At 43.7% G+C, this 19837-nt stretch overlaps 1 protein-coding gene across 6 annotated transcripts in view; it reads right to left on the bottom strand.

Moving 5' to 3' along the window:
* Window positions 1–19837, bottom strand: part of ARHGAP26 (Rho GTPase activating protein 26) — a 302495-nt gene that overhangs the window by 119930 nt on the left and 162728 nt on the right. For all 6 annotated transcript variants that reach the window (XR_005583882.1, XM_039485733.1, XM_039485735.1 and 3 more), the window contains exons 13-15: window positions 16355–16420; window positions 14959–15033; window positions 4559–4646 (exon numbers count right to left, since the gene is read on the bottom strand). Coding sequence is in view for 5 of the 6 variants with exons in the window: in XM_039485733.1 (XP_039341667.1) it covers window positions 4559–4646; window positions 14959–15033; window positions 16355–16420 (229 nt within the window). In the remaining variant the exon portion in view is untranslated. The remainder of the gene's footprint in view (window positions 1–4558; window positions 4647–14958; window positions 15034–16354; window positions 16421–19837) is intronic.

The following is a 19837-nucleotide window of genomic DNA, read 5'->3' as shown; positions in this document are numbered from 1 at the left end:
AGGAATAGCAAAACGTACACAATTGAGCAATAAAATAATCACTGAATCACTGAAAAGCAGCTTGGAGTCTGCTGTTCCCATAAACCCATTCTTAAATCATAAAGGACACAGCTAAGCAATACCAACTTTCCTAACTAGTTTCCTCTCATCAGAAAAAAAATAATATACAGAGGGGGCTTTGTTTCAGTCTCCCTTTCCTCTCTTCAATTGAATCAACCAGCACTGCAGAATTACCAAGATATATAAAAGAAATAACACAGGCCAAACCTCCCTATAAATTCTCAAAACCTTGTATTATATATAAACAAAATACTAAGCGACTTGATGTTAAAATGTGTCACAGAAAACAGCACTAAAATTCTAATGATCATCATTTCCATAATGAATTTTCCACATCCACCCATTTTTGTGCCTTGGAAATCTTAACCTGTATTTTGAAGGAAAGCTTGTGTAAACTTTGGTGCTGATGAAAACGAGAGACCAAGAGCACTGGCTAAAGCTATGCATGGCACATGGTAGTGCTGTGCTAATTCTCTGTGCAGATCTTAAAATGGATCGCAATCCTATCCTGCAGCTTCTCTGATATTTTAGTCATGGGCTCCTCTCAGATTTGCCTATACACTTCAGTCCTGACCTGTGAAATGACCTACTATTCCAGTCCTGTGTCTCATACTCTCACCTTATTCCTGTGCTAACTGTTCATAGATTCATAGACTCTAGGACTGGAAGGGACCTCGAGAGGTCATCGAGTCCAGTCCCCTGCCCTCATGGCAGGACCAAATACTGTCTAGACCACCCCGGATAGACATTTATCTAACCTACTCTTAAATATCTCCAGAGATGGAGATTCCACAACCTCCCTAGGCAATTTATTCCAGTGTTTAACCACCCTGACAGTTAGGAACTTTTTCCTAATGTCCAATGTAAACCTCCCTTGCTGCAGTTTAAGCCCATTGCTTCTTGTTCTATCCTTAGAGGCTAAGATGAACAAGTTTTCTCCCACCTCCTTATGACACCCTTTTAGATACCTGAAAACTGCTATCATGTCCCATCTCAGTCTTCTCTTTTCCAAACTAAACAAACCCAATTCTTTCAGCCTTCCTTCATAGGTCATGTTCTCTAGACTTTAATCATTCTTGTTGCTCTTCTCTGGACCCACTCCAATTTCTCCACATCTTTCTTGAAATGCAGTGTCCAGAACTGAACATAATACTCCAGCTGAGGCCTAACCAGCGCAGAGTAGAGCGGAAGAATGACTTCTCGTGTCTTGCTTACAACACACCTGTTAATGCATCCCAGACTCATGTTTGCTTTTTTTGCAACAGCATCACACTGTAGACTCATATTTAGCTTGTGGTCCACTATAACCCCTAGGTCCCTTTCTGCCATACTCCTTCCTAGACAGTCTCTTCTCATTCTGTATGTGTGAAACTGATTGTTCCTTCCTAAGTGGAGCACTTTGCATTTGTCTTTATTAAACTTCATCCTCTTTACCTCAGACCATTTCTCCAATTTGTCCAGATCATTTTGAATTTTGACCCTATCCTCCAAAGCAGTTGCAATCCCTCCCAGTTTGGTATCATCTACAAACTTAATAAGCATACTTTCTATGCCAATATCTAAGTCATTGATGAAGATATTGAACGGAGCTGGTCCCAAAACCGACTCCTGCGGAACCCCACTCGTTATACCTTTCCAGCAGGATTGGGAACCATTAATAACTACCCTCTGAGTATGCTTATCCAGCCAGTTATGCACCCACCTTATAGTAGCCCCATCTAAGTTGTATTTGCCTAGTTTATCGATAAGAATATCATGCAAGACAGTATCAAATGCCTTACTAAAGTCTAGGTATACCACATCCACTGCTTCTCCCTTATCCACAAGACTCGTTATCCTATCAAAGAAAGCTATCAGATTAGTTTGACATGATTTGTTCTTTACAAATCCATGCTGGCTATTCCCTATCCCCTTACCACCTTCCAAGTGTTTTCAGATGATTTCCTCAGTTACTTGCTCCATTATCTTCCCTGGCACGGAAGTTAAACTAACTAGTCTGTAGTTTCCTGGGTTGTTTTTATTTCCCTTTTTGTAGATGGGCACTATGTTTGCCCTTTTCCAGTCTTCTGGAATCTCTCCCGTCTCCCATGATTTTCCAAAGATAATAGCTAGAGGCTCAGATACCTCCTCTGTTAACTCCCTGAGTATTCTAGGATGCATTTGATCAGGCCCTGGTGACTTGCAGGCATCTAACTTTTCTAAGTGATTTTTAACTTGTTCTTTTTTTATTTTCTCTTCTAAACCTACCCCCTTCCCATTAGCATTCACTATGTTAGGCATTCCTTCAGACTTCTCGGTGAAGACCGAAACAAAGAAGTCATTAAGCATCTCTGCCATTTCCAAGTTTCCTGTTACTGTTTCTCCCTCCTCACTGAGCAGTGGGCCTACCCTGTCTTTGGTCTTCCTCTTGCTTCCAATGTATTGATAAAAAAAAGTCTTCTTGTTTCCCTTTATTCCCATAGCTAGTTTGAGCTCATTTTGTGCCTTTGCCTTTCTAATCTTGCCCCTGCATTCCTGTGCTGTTTGCCTATATTCATCCTTTGTAATTTGTCTTAGTTTCCATTTTTTATATGACTCCTTTTTATTTTTTAGATAATGCAAGATCTCATGGTTAAGCCAAGGTGGTCTTTTGCCACATTTACTATCTTTCCTACCCAGCAGAATAGCTTGCTTTTGGGCCCTTAATAGTGTCCCTTTGAAAAACTGCCAACTCTCCTCAAACTCTCTGGAGCAAAGATTGCCATTCATGCAAAGTTATGTGCTGACTTTGTGACCTTCCAGGCTGAGATCGACCAACCTAACTACATTTGTCATCCACGTTGGATTTTGTTTCATTTTCTTAAGCTTTAAAAATACCGACATGGCAGGCAGAAGCATGTTCTGCATAACAGAATACCTATTGCTACTTGCAAATCAATGGGTATCCCTCTTTTTGGATTAGGAACCACCACTACAGTCTGTGAACGGCTCATCCCACCTCTAATATTACCTGTCAATGCATAATGCAATGCAATAAAAAATGAAGATGAGGGATGAGAAGGGGCCCATAATTAGAAGTCTGTAGTTTATTAATTACTGACAAATTCTTGCATATCTTTACTACTAAATAACTAACAGGAAGAAATTAATTTCAAGGAGGCACCAAAGGAAATAGTGTGATGTTGGCTCTAACATTCCTCACCACAGTATCAGTTTTCTCTGAACTAGTGCTTCAGTAAGTGATGTAGCATATCATACTTATACAATTATAGAAATTAACCCAATTATAACAATGGCATCCGTTTTTGTGTGGTTGGACTGTACCCACATGTACAGTTCTATGCCTAGATATCAAAGAAAACCTTATGAATTTTCATGGTCCTTTTGGAAAAACAAACTAACACTGAACGTTCTGCCACTAAGCCATCAGGACAACAGATTTGCTAGACAACAGCATACTGGAATGCATTGTGTCTTCGCTTACAGGGAAAAGCCTGAATCAAGAGACAAACTTAACAGTGAGATACGTAAGAATAAGCTTTTATAAGTTATGGCTGTACCACATGAGTAGGGCCATGAAAAACACGTCATGGACTGTGAAATCTGGTCTCTCCCCGTGAAATCTGGTCTTTTGTATACTTTTACCCTATACTATACAGATTTCACAGGGGAGACCAGTGTTTATCAGATATGGGGTCCTGACCCAAAAGGGAGTTGCAGGGGGTCACAAGGTTATTTTGGGGGGGGGTCGTGGTATTGCCACCCTTATTTCTGTGCTGCCTTTAGAGCTGGGTGGCCGGAGAGTGGTGGCTGTTGGTGAGAAGCCCAGCTCTGAAGGCAGCACCCTGCCAGCAGCAGTGCAGAAGTAAGGGTGGCAATACCGTACCATGTCACATTTACTTCTGAGCTGCTGCCTTCAGAGCTGGGTGGCAGGAGAGTGACGGCTGCTGGCTGAGGGTCCAGCTCTGCAGGCAGCAGCTCAGAAGTAAAAGATGGCAATACCATACGAGTCCATGCTTACTTCTGCAGTGCTGCTGGCAGCGGCTCTGCCTTCGGAGCTAGGCTCCCGGCCTGCAGCCACCGCTCTCCAGCTGCCCAGCTCTGAAGGCAGTGCCGCCGCCACCAGCAGCAGCGTAAAAGTAAGGGTAGCAGTACCGCAATCCCACCTACAATAACCTTGTGACCCCCCACCATCCTTTTTGGGTCAGGACCCCTACAATTACAACGCCGTAAAAATCATGAAATTTATGATTTTTTAAATCCTATGGCTGTGAAATTGACCAAAAATAGACCCTACACATTAGCATTTGTACAGTATTCAGTAAACTCCCAAAGTCCTGCCCAAGCATGCACGGGGTTCAGTGGAAAAGCCAAGGTGGATTCTTTAAGAGCAGTCTCATCCTTTAGTTATTTTAAACTCGTTCTCTTGTCAAGAAACTTGGGTAGTGGGTGAGGCTATCCCCAGGACATTACAGAACACACTTGTGGAGACATAACACAGGAGGCATTTCTCCCCTACCTCAAGTAAGTTTTCAGTGCACTGGTGATAGTCTTTATCTCCCACTCGGCACAGATGTCTGTTTCTGTTTCAGAGGCTGTTTTGGGATCTAGGGAAGAAAGACAACAAAAGAATGAGCGGCTCAAAGAGAACACATTAAACAACGTAGTCACCTCCAAAGTTACTACTGTGGGGTTAGCGCTGAAGGGAAATCCCACTGCCCAGTTTCTCAATGGGTCTCTCCAAATAACCAACACCAGCAAATACTTTGAGCCTTGGGAGCTCTTCCAGCTTACATGGATATGGATGAAGACGGCGACCACAGGTTGGACACTAGGACTCACTTGCATGTGTTCAAAAGCAAAAAGAAGAAGAGCTCATCACTCATGGGTGATGGGACCAAATTCTTTTGTTTCAAGCGTGATGATAAAAAAGGTTTCAAGACACTGCTGTGCTTAGGTACTGCAGTGATGGAAGCAGAACAATATCAGACAGAGGCAGACAGAATAGACACACGCTGTTTAATTTAGACTTTGGGACACAATTGCAGTATAAATAAATACATCAAAATAATATATGGACAATGGCAGCAAGGCATGCCTAAATGACTGGCAAGTGATTTGGGCACACAGCAGTACAAATTAGTGGTGGGGAACAAACAGTTACCACTAGTAACCAGGGCCAGCTGTATTATACAAGTAAAGCAGGCAAATGCCTAGGGCAGGGGCAGGCAACCTATGGCACGCATGCCGGAGGAGGCACGCGAGCTGATTTTCAGTGGCACTCACACTGCCCAGGTCCTGGCCACCGGTCCGGGGGGCTCTGCATTGTAATTTAATTTTAAATGAAGTTTCTTAAACATTTTTAAAACCTTATTTACTTTACATACATACATACATACAATAGTTTAGTTATATATTATAGACTTCTAGAAACAGATCTTCTAAAAACATTAAAATGTATGACTGGCACGCGAAACCTTAAATTAGAGTGATAAATGAAGACTCGGCACGCCACTTCTGAAAGGTTGCCAACCCCTGGCCTAGGGCAACAAAACACCAGGGGCACTTGGACATTCAGTAACTGTGTGCATGTGACACTGCTGGCTGGGAAAGGCAGACATTTGCTTGCTTGCCCAGGGCAGAACCACCACTAGCCCTAGCCCTGCTGGCAACTGAGGAAATTACACATGCGCTTGACCAGCTTTGTTCTGCAGCTGGAGTAAAAGGAGGAAACAAAGTTGTCGCACACAGCACTACATAGCAGGACATTGGCACAGCAGCGTGTCAGCAAATGATCCACTGCGTCACTTGACCTGACAGACCCTAGCTTGCCACTCCAGAAACTTGTTGCCAGATGAGTGCTTTTGCCAGCCTGACATTTGCTGCTAGAAGGTGGAGGGAGAACTCAGGCCATAAAGTTCCCATTGGCTTGCAAAAGCAGGAACATCTGCAAACATCCTCAGGGGCCCTGCTGGCAGAGTTCTACAGCAAGGAAGCTTGTACACGGTCAGTTTTCTCTATAGGTATATGGGTGATGGAGAAAGAAGGGTAGTCTTCTTTACTTTATTTGTATCATAGTAAGGGGAGAAATATCAAACCCTATTTTAAAATGTTGTAGAGCAATGAGTCTGGGAAGGTGGCACGGGGTGGGCGGGTTATTGGCTTAGAAAAATCATATTTTGGTTTGTTTTTTCACCTCTGGCCTCTTGATGTCATTCTATTAGTTTCCTATTTCCTCTTCTCAGCAGACTGTTCCTTGGCATCCTTAAAGATTTTTTAAATGTCTGATTCATCCCTCCCCATCCCTGGAGTCACATGCAGAGATTTACAAAAACTTCTGAACTTCCACAACATGAGCAAGCCCTGGAGAGATGTCAAATATTACTTCAACTCTCTTCATTCTAGGGGCAAGCCGGCTCAAACAGCAAGACAACAGAAGACAGAGCCTGGCTCTACATGAGCAGAAATTGGCAAGTTTTATATGTGCAAGCCATTGCATGAACCACATCTAGTAAACCAGCTATTTAGCCTTCTCCTACGCCAGGCCTCCAACCAAACAAACATTATGTAACATTACAGAGAAGAAGAAAAAAAAGACTCAAATAACAGGCAGGGTAGAAGGCTTTTTATAGCAATATGAGGCAAGTTTCTCAGAGCTTAAGCACATCCATTTTAATATACTTCATTTCCAGGCCAGCCTGTCCAGAGACTGCCGAGCAATCTTTGTTTTCAAAAAGGGCTGCCAATTTCTGCACCTCCCTGTAGATCTCTCTGGTATGCTGGGAGTTTGACTCTTCTGATCCTCAGAGCCTACCTGGGAACAAATTAAACACTTCTAGCAGCCTCTAAGTGCTGTGTGTTCATATTCATATCAGCAGTTTCCTTTCCCACGCTGACCCTTGCCTCCACATGTGCAGGCATGCCTCTGCCCTGTGCAGCTTTAACTCTGCCCTTCACCTTCTAATTCCTGATGTTGCAGCCACCATCTTTGCCCAAGAAGGGTTGGTTCGGACTCAGGAGCTCGTCCAGGCAGTCACTGGGCTCAACACTTGGCAGCCCAGAAAGTGAGACTCCTAAGCTAGCAGTGGCAGCCAACGTCTCCTGCTTGGCAGTGCAAAATACTAACCACCAGGTTTGCCCCCGGGCTGTTTTTAACTTTGAGTCTCCCAAATCCACACATTCCTTCACATGCCACCATGAAAGCACAGGAGGAGAGATGGTCCATTGCTCCAGTCGGAGAGGGGAAGAAAACCGCTGTGCAAACTGTGGCCAGATCAGAGTGAACCAGCAGCTCACCTTTTATGTCAAGGTGCTCATTTTCCCAAGGCTTCTCCAGCTACGCCGTGGTGAGTGGCTACTCTCCAGCCCTTTCCTCTGACCAAAGAGACATACAAAAACATCTTCCTCCAACTTGCCTGGACACACACGGAGGGAACCCACTGAGGCTGTGGATGGCTGCCTTCCTCCAGCCCACAAAGACCAACTGTCCACTATTACCTCCCTGCCAAAGGAATGCTCCTTCCCCACTGGCAGCTCCTAGGGCCGGCTGCATATAGCACTAACAGAGCCTGCTTCAGGGTTCTGATACAGTCTGGCCAGTTAAGCATTCCCCCAATAAAAGGGAGCAAAAATTTAATCAGCAGTGAAACTGGGGGTGTAGAGCCCAATCATGCAAGATCCCGATGAGTGCCCTGAACTCCTTATTCCATAGCTCAAGACCTTACCAGATCAGGCCCTGAACACAAAGGGAACATTTGACAACGCTATTTTCCTTCTGGGTCCTCAGCACTGTGACTGCCTCTGTTTCCACTGACCCAACAACCTGCTCCGCCCACTCATGGAGACTGCCATATTTGGCTGCCCCACCCCAGCAGGGCCCAGAAAGATTGTGGAAGCAGCTTGGCTGGCGCGCGCGCACACACGCGCACACACACACACACAAAATGATTTCAGGAGAAGCTTTCCCAGGCTCTGTGAGGAAGCGTGACCCAGACAGGCTGCTACACTTGGCATCATGAAGGCTCAAATAAGAGGCCATCAGTGGAGACCCTCTTGGCTCCTCGGCAGTGCAGAAACACAGGGAGTGATTCTGTGCTGCACCTTGTAGAGGCACAATATAAATTTTGCAATTGGGTGGAAGGAGTTGAGGGGCTGGGGAGGTAAGTGGCTTAAAGTCATTTTGCACCCTCCTAATCCTGGGCTGCTTCTGGAGCTGAATTGGCCCCCCAAGTAACTTAGACACCCAACCCAATCTGCTGAGAACCTCTGTAGTACACAGCACCATCCCCACCCCGCACCATCTGCAGACCCTGGCAGACGCATTCATTTTGCTGCCTTCACAATGTCTCTGCCAAGGGAATTCTCTGGTTGGCTATGGGGCTTTTATGGCTTGACACCACAACATCATAGGGGGGCCAAAATGGGTTTTGAGCTCAATATGGTGCACCTGTCTGGAGTGAAGGAGCCTGTTCATTCATTCTGTTTTTATTTTTCAACACTACTTACTCTTCTCCTTCCCCTCATCTCCTCTGTGGGCTTCCCCTCCCTTTGTGTATTTCTTTTTAAAATTCCCTTTAACAAACAAACAAACAAACAAAATCATATGCAGCTGTTCTGCACAGCATGAATATGAGGCTTTGGCCAGCAAGATGTTTTCTTCCAAAACCCAAGATCTGAAACAACTGCAGAGGAAGTTGTGCTTTCAGAAACCTGGAGTCATGCTGCCTCTTCTCTGATCTCAGTAAACCTCCAACTAGATCAGGAAGTGAGGGCTGTTTCAAAGTCACTGTTTGTAGTCAGACAATATTTAAGGCAGTATTTTATCAGTTTCTGTGGAAGCTCTGGTGAAACATCCTAATGCCATTACAGTAAAATAACCATTGAAAAAGGCAGGAACCATTTTTTACTTCCTGCAGTGCTACAGGGCTAAGGGATTGCTCGAATCAGTTACCCTCAGGTGGCTGTTCAGTGACCTATGCGAAGTGAGTGGGCATTTTCAGTCCAGTTCCTAGCAGACAACTGTCCAGGTTCCAGAGATCATCATGACAACTGTCACTGACACTAAAAACCACCATCACATGTGCATTAATTGGCACCCCTGGTGGTAACCCAGGTAAACGCTCAGGTATGGGATCTGCACAATGAGTGAAGATCTTGGCTCCTGCACTGTTTGAGAAGGGGAAAGCCATGAATAAGTTGCAGGCACAAGTACATGCTTCCCATTCCTTTTGTGCATGTTTACATTCCATTTCTGAGTTCATTTACTGTCTAATGTAATTCTCAATTTCTTAACTATTGGTAGGTGAATTTGACTATATTATTTTCCTACATTAATTGAAGAGTGATAAATAAAACCCTAGGCCTCGATTACAAGCTCGGGACACTGACTGCAAACAACCCAGATATGCATGAGAATAGAAAATCAGCCTGATCTGACAATGGGAGTCTTTCCATTGATCTCAGTGAAAACTGGAGCGGGTCCTTTTGATGCAATTGAAAAAGTGCTTGACTGCCAGCCTGCAGGAAACATAGAATTCCGAAGCATATAATGACTACTAAAGCCAAATAGCACGCTGCTGGGTGCAGCTGATTACCCTCTATCATTCCCTGGATTCAACTCAATGGGTACTTTTTCTGCACTCATTTATATTATGTTCCTGAATTTTAAAACAATAAGTAAAAACTGTGCAATTTTGAAAGCAATTAAAAGTTTGTATTGAATAAGAGTTCAGATTTCCTTCATGGCAATGGGTTTATTTTAAAGAAAAAAAACATCAAAAGGAGTAGTGAAAAAGATAAACATTGATTCTGTATTAATGACAAAAATCAAGTGTGTGTCACACAGACATCACACAAACTAACACAATCCTTCCTAATCAGTTTCAGTGTGATTTGCCATCTGACTTGCTTTTTAAAAGGAGACAATTTTTATTGGTTAAAAATAACTTGATATGGTCACAATGTGCAGAAGTTAAAGGTTTTTTAGATCAGTGCCAACACAGCAACTTAGAGAAGACTCAGCAAGATGTAAGTTCAGACAAACACAGCAAAGATGAATGTGAACAATAATGGGAAATAGAAGCATGCACATTTCTTCTTCTGTGAACCCCTCATCACAACAGACATGGAAGAGGTCAACTTGTCCACCCCCACCACCGTACCAGCCAGAGCAAGATCCCTTCCCGTGCACATTTACTAGGGTTTTGTCCAGCCTAATTATAAACGTCCCACAACATGGAGCTTCCACGGCCTCCGAGCTGTTATGAATAAGCTTAACAAACGGACAGAGACTGATATTTTGATTTAAAGAATCATGTGGTGGTCATCTGAAGAAAAACAAGGCAGCCCCAAACACAACAAATTCCATGATCAGCAGAAGTCAGGATGTGGGTTTTGTTTTGGGTTTTTTTTTGTAGACAATAGCACTGGTGACTGAGGACTGTAGGCATCATCATCTCCAAACCCGAGCCTGCCCACTCAACTAAACAACTCCCATGGCACCGAGAATCAAGTTAGCTGGGGTCGCAAACTTTCAGCTCGATGTTAAGTTAAATGACTAAGAATGATTAAACCCTGGAAAAAACAAGCACTCAGATGGAAATACAGCTAGACGCTTGCATACAATGGCACAGCTGCTCCCCAGAGGCTGATTCTTCCAGATGGTGTCTGAAATGCCGATTAGCCTATCCAATGACATCTTTCCCAGAAGTACTGCAGCCAGTGTTGCAGAATGTCTTTAGTAAATTTCTGGGAGATGTAAGGGGGAGGGGAACAGTACCAGTCACCACGGCTGTTATTGCAATTCCTCGCCATTTTCTCTATGATAAATACATTCATGTACTAATTCTAATCACCACTTTGGTGACATTAAGATGGTTTCAAAAACTGCCAGAAGCACATTTCATCATAAAGGCCAATGGCTATAGGAAATCTCACTCACCACTGACTACACTGGCAAGGATCAGCAGGATCACTCAATATGTTATACTCCACCATGTGTCTTAATAAGGTGCCTCTAAAGAACAGATTTGCATGCTGGTTCTATTATTATACTGCGTTTGTGTGCATCTCTCAATACAATACTTCAAAAACAGCTGTGCTTGATAAATAAGTAACACTTTGGAGATATTTAATGGCAGGGGCTAAAGAAATATAAACACTTTCCAGATGTTGATGAATTAAGCCTCAAAAGAACCCTGATAGAGAGGTATTCACCATTTCACCAGTAGGGAAACTGAGGAGCAAATCATTTGCCTTTGGTACACAAGTCCCACAGCAAGAGTGTGGCAGGTACTGTATTTGAGTCTAATGCAGCTGCTGCCAATGCAAAGTGCTATCTGCAAATACCTCCAAGCTCTGAGCACAGAGCAGCATAGCACCTTCTGTAGAAAACGGTCACTCCGAAGGCCTCCACAGTAGTTACACCAATCACTGCTCTCTGAAACCTGATCCACTTGCCATTTAATCTGTATGTGAATCACTAATGCTGACCACATTCATTTCTAAATATAAGGGAAACCTGAAGTTGTAAGCAAAATCCGGCTCCTTAGCTCATGAGGTTTTGATCTGAATAGTCAACATTTGAGCAGGATGTTGTTTTTACTTTAAACGCATTAAGTCCTAAAAAAGGCGGGGGGGGGGGGGGCGGGGGAGAGAATGAAGAGGGAGAGAAAAAGCAGAGCTCAGTTCGGCAGTCCCTTTACAGAGAGCTTGTGTCTGCCTGGAGGCTGGTACTCAGCAAAGATACTCCCCTTGGGCTCTGTTGTTAATAGGAGGAGGTCAGGACATACCCTTTTCCAGCCAGACAACAACAATATTGAAGATCAACAGGGATTAAAATAAATGACCTTGCAACACCTACTTGGGTGACACCCCTAATCATCTAGCCCGCCAGCGAGCTTAGGGCTCATTACTATGCTTCAGACATCAGCAGCTAATGAAGACATGGCAGGCAAGACACAAATACTGACTATATCACCACATTGTGAGGCATGAGGCCAAAGACGGAGTGTCTTCAGCTACTAAGGAGATGATGCTTTTGGATGGTGGCCAAAACCTTTGATTCCTCTCAGCACTAAAGAACCCACAACGGACCAAATCCAGCCATCTGTTACAGCCAGGGAATCTTATACTGGAACAGATATATTTGAGAGAGCAGAACCAAGGCCATGATTTGGCCCACTGTGTGGAGACAATAATTCCAAATGCTTTGATAGTTCTTAATACTATGCATTCTGGTTAAAAAACAAATCAAAACAGAAAACCAGAGGTCCTGGCATATCTGATCAGATTGTGCGGTAGGTGCACGCAAAGTAGCAGTTTATGTTTGCTAGTGGCCAGTACCTGATGCTTTTTTGAGCCAGGCTGGCAAACGTATGACCCATGAGATAGATCCAGCCCAGATGATGTAGTTATATGGCCCATAGGACATATTCAGATTCTCCATAATCTATGATAAACTTTCACTAAAACAATAGCCCTTATGGCTGCAGAGATAGGCTTCCAAATATGAACAGAGTGTGACTGATGCAGTAGTGTCTGCCTTAGTCTGCAGAGAGCCTGGAACAATGACTTGCAGGTGTGATCGCCTCGGTCCCCTGTTAGCCTCACTGGACTGTCAACTTTAAAGCACAATTATGAAATTTCAGTGTCAACATTAAACAAATTAATCACTGATCACTTTAGTGGCCAGCCTGGAGACAGGGGTGGGAATGAAGTACACAGAGTTGGAAACTGGAGTTGCTGCAAGGAGAAAATGCAGAAGGGAAAAAACAGAGGAGGATCAAAGATTGAGAAGGGGGAGAGAAACCAAGAGAGGACAATAGGGTGAACAGAGCAGCAGTCCAAAGGGTAGAAAGCACAGTAGTCCCACAGAGAGCAGATTTTCCAATGAGTGATGAATATGACAGTAAGTCACTGAACAAATAACTAAATATTCAGTGACAGACGTCTACCAGTTAGAGACACTTACTAATGCATATTGGGCCTACCAGGCACTAAACACCATGAGATGGGGTTGGAATGCTACCACATTAACTGGCGGTTTACAACTTTTCTTAAGTGTTCTTTTCATGCATGTCTAGAGTCCTTGGCGCTCTGGGTGGGTATTTTTCTCTATGGAGTTATTAGAGCTAAAGCAATAAATGAAATTGTAAATCTGATTGAAACAGGGCTGAAAACCACACGCTTCAGCTTACAGCAGGTTACCTCTTAGGAAACCCATGTGGAAACATCCTCCTGTCATGGCTTCATTTCAGATTCCAGATGAAAAAAAGCACTGAACTGCTCTCTTGTGTGAGCAGCAGCTGTATGTGTTCTAAGTTCTGCTGCACTTTTGCATCGATATATCAACCTTAAACTCTTTGGCTCCCATTGTACATAGCTACTGCCACATGAACAGGACCAGCAACAGGGGTATGTGGCACAGGTGACAGCCTGAGACAGCAGACTTTCAGTGGGTAGTGAAGTGAGGAATGTCCCTAACTTGATTCCAAAGAGTCACTCCCACACGCTGGCAGGGACAGCAGCAGTAAATGCGGGTCAGCCATGACTGCTGACTGATAGGATGTGAATGGGATTGAGGGATTTGCAACCCCTGAGGTTTGTGGTGGAGCACAGAGTGGAGAGACAATGCCCCCCCACCTCGTTCCTGTCCCTGTTCTTTTATTAGTTGTCCCCCGAAATTAGTGGGTTCTGAGGTCCTGTAGAACCTCCCCTTAGGCTGGGGGGGGGGGATCCTTCAGCATTGGGCGGGCTTCCGCCCGCCCAGTTCCCGGAAACCCAATAGATACATTAAATGAGATTTTGGGGCCCAGCTGGGTCTGCTGCACTGACCTCTGAAGTACTGTATCTCACTATTCAGTTGTGCTTGTCTTCAGTGTTCAAAACACTCAGGATTTGTAGCTCTCCATTCTTCACAGTGAGAGCAATGGAATTGGGAAAGCAAAAGGCAGACTGCAGTGCAGAGGGGCTTAGCACAAAGTAGAAACTGGGAAGGAGATGGTGTCACATCATCAGGCTGTTCAGCATACACACAGAGAGGAACAGTAGCCTTGAACTTCACACAGGCAAATCCTTTCCGAGGTGGGAGGGACATCTGAAGACCTGACTAGGACTCTGTCTCAAGTGGACATTCTCAAACACTGGGTTGAGCCTTGTTGGTCAGACACAGAGCCCTAACAACATAAGCCCCTTTTGCCCTTCCCTTTAGCACATTCATCTACAGATAAAGAAGCTCTTCCAGAGGGGTCTACTGAAAAACCAGATGAAATTATGGAACAGTCACTGCCCCCCACAATCCCACAGCAGCTAAGCCCAACACACACACTTGCTATCCCCATCCAGTTAATCTACACTATTCCCTTCACACACTGACCAACTGTTAGAATGGCTGTGTTGAAATCTGACTGACAACAGGATTCTTTTATTACCTGCTATGGGGAAAGTTAATAACAAGAAAGGGGTGGGTGGGCAGGGATAAAATAATGCTGCTAGCAGTAAACATAGCTGGACAGGAAAATTAGGTCTAAAGAGAGAGCAACTAGAACCACGAGCAACATGAAATAGACACAAAACTTGAGAGGGAGCATGTGGCAGGTATAGGAATAAAAATAACACACGGTTCAGCTATTTTTCTGAAGGTTATAGGCTGCATTTGGGAAGACTGCCAAGATTTGCAAAGCATACGAGTGAGGCAAAAGCAACAGACCAGGTGAAATAAAAGCCCCTTTAAAGTGAATGCCCTACACAATTCCTAGTGTTCCGATCCCTGCACTCTCCTGACCTCTCACAGGACATGCTAATGAGAGTTCATTTCCCAAAGTGGAATTCCCACCCCAGGTTCTGGTATCTCGACAAAAGCCTCCGTCACCAGGGCTAGTAATAAGCTGCTTCCCTCTAATGCGGATTTGAGACACTTACCCATTAAGATACTCAATAGCTTTTGAACTCTGGAGTTTACTCCAACAATTCGGTAGAGCCCTTGCTCATTGATCCCTGGAAAAATAAAGAGGTTACTTAATTAGGGGAATGTTAAAAGAACTATTAACATTTCTTTCATTTCCTTGGCTTCGCTAATAGCTGCAGTAATTAAAGCTTCCACCAGCTGCATGCAACACTCTCAGCCTGGTTGTTATAGAAAGGAGATTTGGTTTTGACGTCTGGGTTTTTATGTATTTATTACAAAGTGTTGTCTCCTGATCAGCTCAGGAATCAGAGGATGGTGGTGCCTGTTCGCCACACTAGTGGACAACAAGAAAGCATGGAAGCACCAGAAACAAATATCATTTGATTGGCAACATGTTTGTGGCTGGGTTGAGGAGTCTGATGCTAAGACCTGCTGGTCAGGGACTGTGTCTTTCTATATGTCAGCAGAGTGTGCAGCACAATGTGATTCTGATCCAAAGTGAGGCTTATGGTAATACAGAAACAAATAATAAAGGACCTGACTAACTGGAGCGGAATATCCCTCCAGTCTTACTGAAGGGAATGAGAGTTGAGGGATTTTTGATCTCTGCAGGTCTAAATAAACGTGTTGGCTTTGTTTGCCACCCCATCCACCCCCTCTTTTTTTTTTTTTTTGAACCAGGGTTTTAATCACAGCCAGCATGTTATCTGAACAGAGGTTGTACCATGGACAGCAGGAAAATCTCAATAATGCAAACTATTTTTCTTCATTTAGGGCGTTGAAAAACTTCACCAGCCTGCAGCTCTTTAGTAACCACCGCATACTCTATGTCTTTAGGATTGGAGCCTCTGCAGCACTGCAGTTTGGCAAATACTCAGTTCCTAACACCACCCAATGTTCTGAATTCTCTCACAGGTAGGATGGAGAGCAATGGGCTGGGACTCGGGAGACCTGGGTTCAAATGCGGATCAGCCACAGATTTCCTGTGTGACCATGGGCAAGTCACTTTCTCTTACCTGTGCCTACCCCCCTGTAAAATGGGGATGACATTTCTCTACCTTACAGGGGTATTGAGAATAAAATTGAGAATTAAATTCATATTTGTTTATGAACATTAAATTATACCCAAAATTAGATTTCAAATTAAATTCCACTCCTAATTTTTAAAATCTAGCCCAACAACATTTCTTTATCTTTCTGTTCTTAACACCTGCGTTCTCCAGTTATTCAGGCTAAAGTACATGGCCAGCTAGGGCATCTGTGCGAGCCTATAATGAGGTATATCAAACATGGGTCTCTGGGGGTTAATAGATCATTTCTGTGCACAGAAAGAGAAGGTAAGCACTGACCATGCTAAAAACTGATGCAAGACCTTCCCTAAAAACAAAACCATCTGGTGAACTACTATACCTCTTGTTTCGACAGCATTTATGCATTTCCTGATAATGCTGAATCCGATATTATCCAACTGGGCAGCTGAAAGGAAAGAAAAAAATTGATTAAACACCTGGCAGTGAGGATGATTTCACCATAAGCATTCCATTCATCCAGCAGAATCATCTCTGAGACTGAAACAGATACTGTATTGCTTTTTAAAAAATAATTTGGGGGGATAAATTTGGTGTCCACAAAAGAGAGAGACTAACGCACTAGCTTTCTTCAGGAACAACTCAGGGAAGTACATGACACTCTCATACATCTCATTTCAAATCCCCATGCTGTTCCAATCCTGGGCCTACCCACAGCTTTGCCAATGCACTTCACTCTTGACCTGCAGCACCCCCTCTAATCCTAGTTCCAGGTCCCTGCAGAGATGCAGTTTGTGCGTGTTCACTGCATTCATTCAGGACCAGGATGCTATCTTCTGTATGAGACTTCTGGCTGGGAGGTCTGTCAGTCTCTTTCATTTGCCACAAGCCACATCATTTCAGACGACCAGTCTCTAAACATTCCACAAGTCCCCTACTTCACCTCCTACATCAGTGATTTCCTTCCTAACCTCCATCCAGCTGAAACATGATCGCTGTTGCTGGAGGGGTGACTTCACCTTGAGAGTTTCCTCCTGTGTCAGACTTCTGTCCGCCTAGATATGTCGGGGGACTGAATTTCATGTGTGGCTTGTTTTTGTTTTTTGTTTTTTTTTAATTGTATGATAGGTTGGTGCATTTTGATCGATGCCCCACAAAATGCGCTAAATAAGCAACTGGAGAAGGAAGAAAGGTGACCAAGGGGAGACTGGAAGGAAACAACTGGAAGAGGTTGGAGGAGAAAAATAGGAATGGGGATGAAGGGAGAATGGAAGGAGGACGTAAAACGGGAGGCGAAGGTACGTAGCAGTGAGTGTTACCCAGTGAAGAGAGACTGGAGGGATGAAGGGTTTGAAACTCTTTAAAGCAACGTTTTCCAAACTCATGGCCCGCTGTGCAGTTGGTAGTGATCCAAAAAGTCGCATGGTGCTGAAAGATTACATTTAGAGTAAAAGTAGACGTTGCCCAAAGAGGACAAAACACCTATCACCTTAAAGACACTATGTAATACTTCCCCTAATATGGTAAGCAAGCGTTGTGAGTTGACCTAGGGAGGAGAATGGTTCAAGCAATCACAAAGAGGCAGAGATGTTTCCACAAGACAATCTACTGAGATCTGGCCCACACTATAAAAAAAAGTTTGAGAACCTGTGACATAAATCAGCAGGAGAGATCTTGCAGTGTGACTGGTTGGTTCTCCTTCACTGTCTAGGAGGGAACTCAGCCAACTGTGGTCATGACTGACCCAGGCAGGATTCCAACCTTAGACAAAAACTAAACCATTCTCCTGAGGAGCCACCTTGCATCCTAGGAGCATTATATTATTCAGGTAAACGCTTTTGAGTCACAGACTGTAAAATGCCCAAGTAAAAAGTTTTTTCCCTTGTGGACCGCACACAATACAACAGATTTTCCTCCTTCCTTTGCAGATTTGCACAGTGGAAGCAGAGCCCTTTCTTCTATTAGCGTTAATGAAATATTTATTCTGTGCAAATTAGGATGTCCTGAAGGGATCCAACTCTTGAGCCTGAGAATAAGATCTAAAAATTTCATACTAATGGAATATAACACTCAATTAACTCCTCCTGTTGCAGTATTTCAAATTTAATTTAAACAAGTTACTAATACTTGTACCCAAATACCTGCCGGGATCCTGAGGGAATATTTAGCCCTTAGTAAGCTCTCAATCAGTACATGGGGCACACTGCCTGCAGTCAGCTATTTGTCAAGGAAAATTACTTCTTTTATTTTCAAAGATTTGAGAAATATGCACAAAGCACACTGAAAGTGCATTCAAGAGCATGAAGAACTTTATGTACCATCTAAAAGTTCCATTACATAGGAAGCATGATCTAGTGTTTACAGCAATGAGAAGTCAAGAGAAATGGGATTTATTCCCAACTCTACACAGATTTTGGACAAGTCATTTAATCTCTCTGCGCCTCAGTTTTCCCATCTGTGAAATGGGCGATAGAATACTTCCCAACGGTGCCTCACAGAAGTGTTGTGAAACTGAATTCATTAATATTTTTAAGCAATTTATAGTCTTTGGATGCAGGAAGCTAGAGCAGAGAAAAGTATTATTTACAAAACAGCTGATTTTATTTCCTCCTACACAAAAACATCAAATTTCAAAGACACAAAACAGTACTATTTCTAGGGTCCAATAGAAAAGTTTCAGAGTCCGGGAATCATGGCGGCTTCACAACATGAGCAGTGCAATATTTTGCCTTTACCCCATCCCTGGCATTTTGTAATTCAAAAGCACATCGACCACACAGCTGATTCACAACAATGGGACAGTTTGTTGGTTGTCCGTAGCTTGCAAGGTGCAACCCCCTTACTAGTCAATTTTACCCGTCACCCCGAGTCATCTGTTCATTTGTTTTTAAAGTTCTGTGCTGATACCATTACTTACATGATGAATGGCAAGAGAAACAGAGACAATACAACTTCTCTACATTTATTTTTCTGGGAAAACCTGCTGAAATGCTGAGCCACCACACACACAAGTTAAAGAATGCTCACATTACAGGACATGCATAATGGCTATGAAGTTTTATAGGTCTTGCTAACTGCTTCATGCGTCCTTTAACAGCCCAATATTCCCCAGGAACAGACACAACAGACTCTCTGGGGTACTGTGTTTTAGTTTAGGTTTTCAATAGAACAAATCAAAACAGATCAAAGCTATTAGGTCCACTTCAGACCTCTTCTGCCACACTACTCCACAAACCCTGGGTACTCAATATAGAATAAACTGGATATAGCAGGCCCACTATTTGACAGTCTTTATTTAAAAAAAAAAAATTGCTAACGTTAAACAGTTCCAGCAAAACCAGGGTACCCGACTAGTGACTTGGATTTCAGGTGCTGAACACTGCAAAAGGGGCCTGATTTTCAGAAGGGCCTCCCAAAATTACTGGTCAAAATTTAGCTCGGAATGTTTTTTATGGCCTACCCTGGATTCTCCCTGTCCCCTCCAGGTGCTACCTTTCCCTGCTCCCCTGCAGCTTTAGTTAAGTTCCTTCCATGTTTGATACTGAGAACGTGCAGGTTACAATCGGGCATTCTCTCTCTCCCCCGCTCCGCAATTTATTTCCACTGCTGGAGAGTCATCGTAAGTCCACTACACCACTCAGTACTGACTGAGTTACCGCTAAAGGGATCATAGCAAGACCTTTCAACAGTGTTTGCCAAGACAGAGTGAGGAAGCAGGAGCAATCCTTCCAGATGAAAGTGACAGAGCATAATCCTCCCCCAGCTGTTGAGTCAGCTCTTTAGACTCCTTGCTGAGCTCTGGATCAGGAAAGGTCAAGGATTTATTTGCAATCTTCGTAGCCTTATGCTCTCCAGAAATATCTAA

This window comes from Mauremys reevesii, linkage group 8 (genome assembly GCF_016161935.1).
Source record: "Mauremys reevesii isolate NIE-2019 linkage group 8, ASM1616193v1, whole genome shotgun sequence".
In the NCBI taxonomy this organism is placed as follows: Eukaryota; Metazoa; Chordata; order Testudines; family Geoemydidae; genus Mauremys; species Mauremys reevesii.
This window is presented reverse-complemented; position numbering and strand designations above follow the sequence as displayed.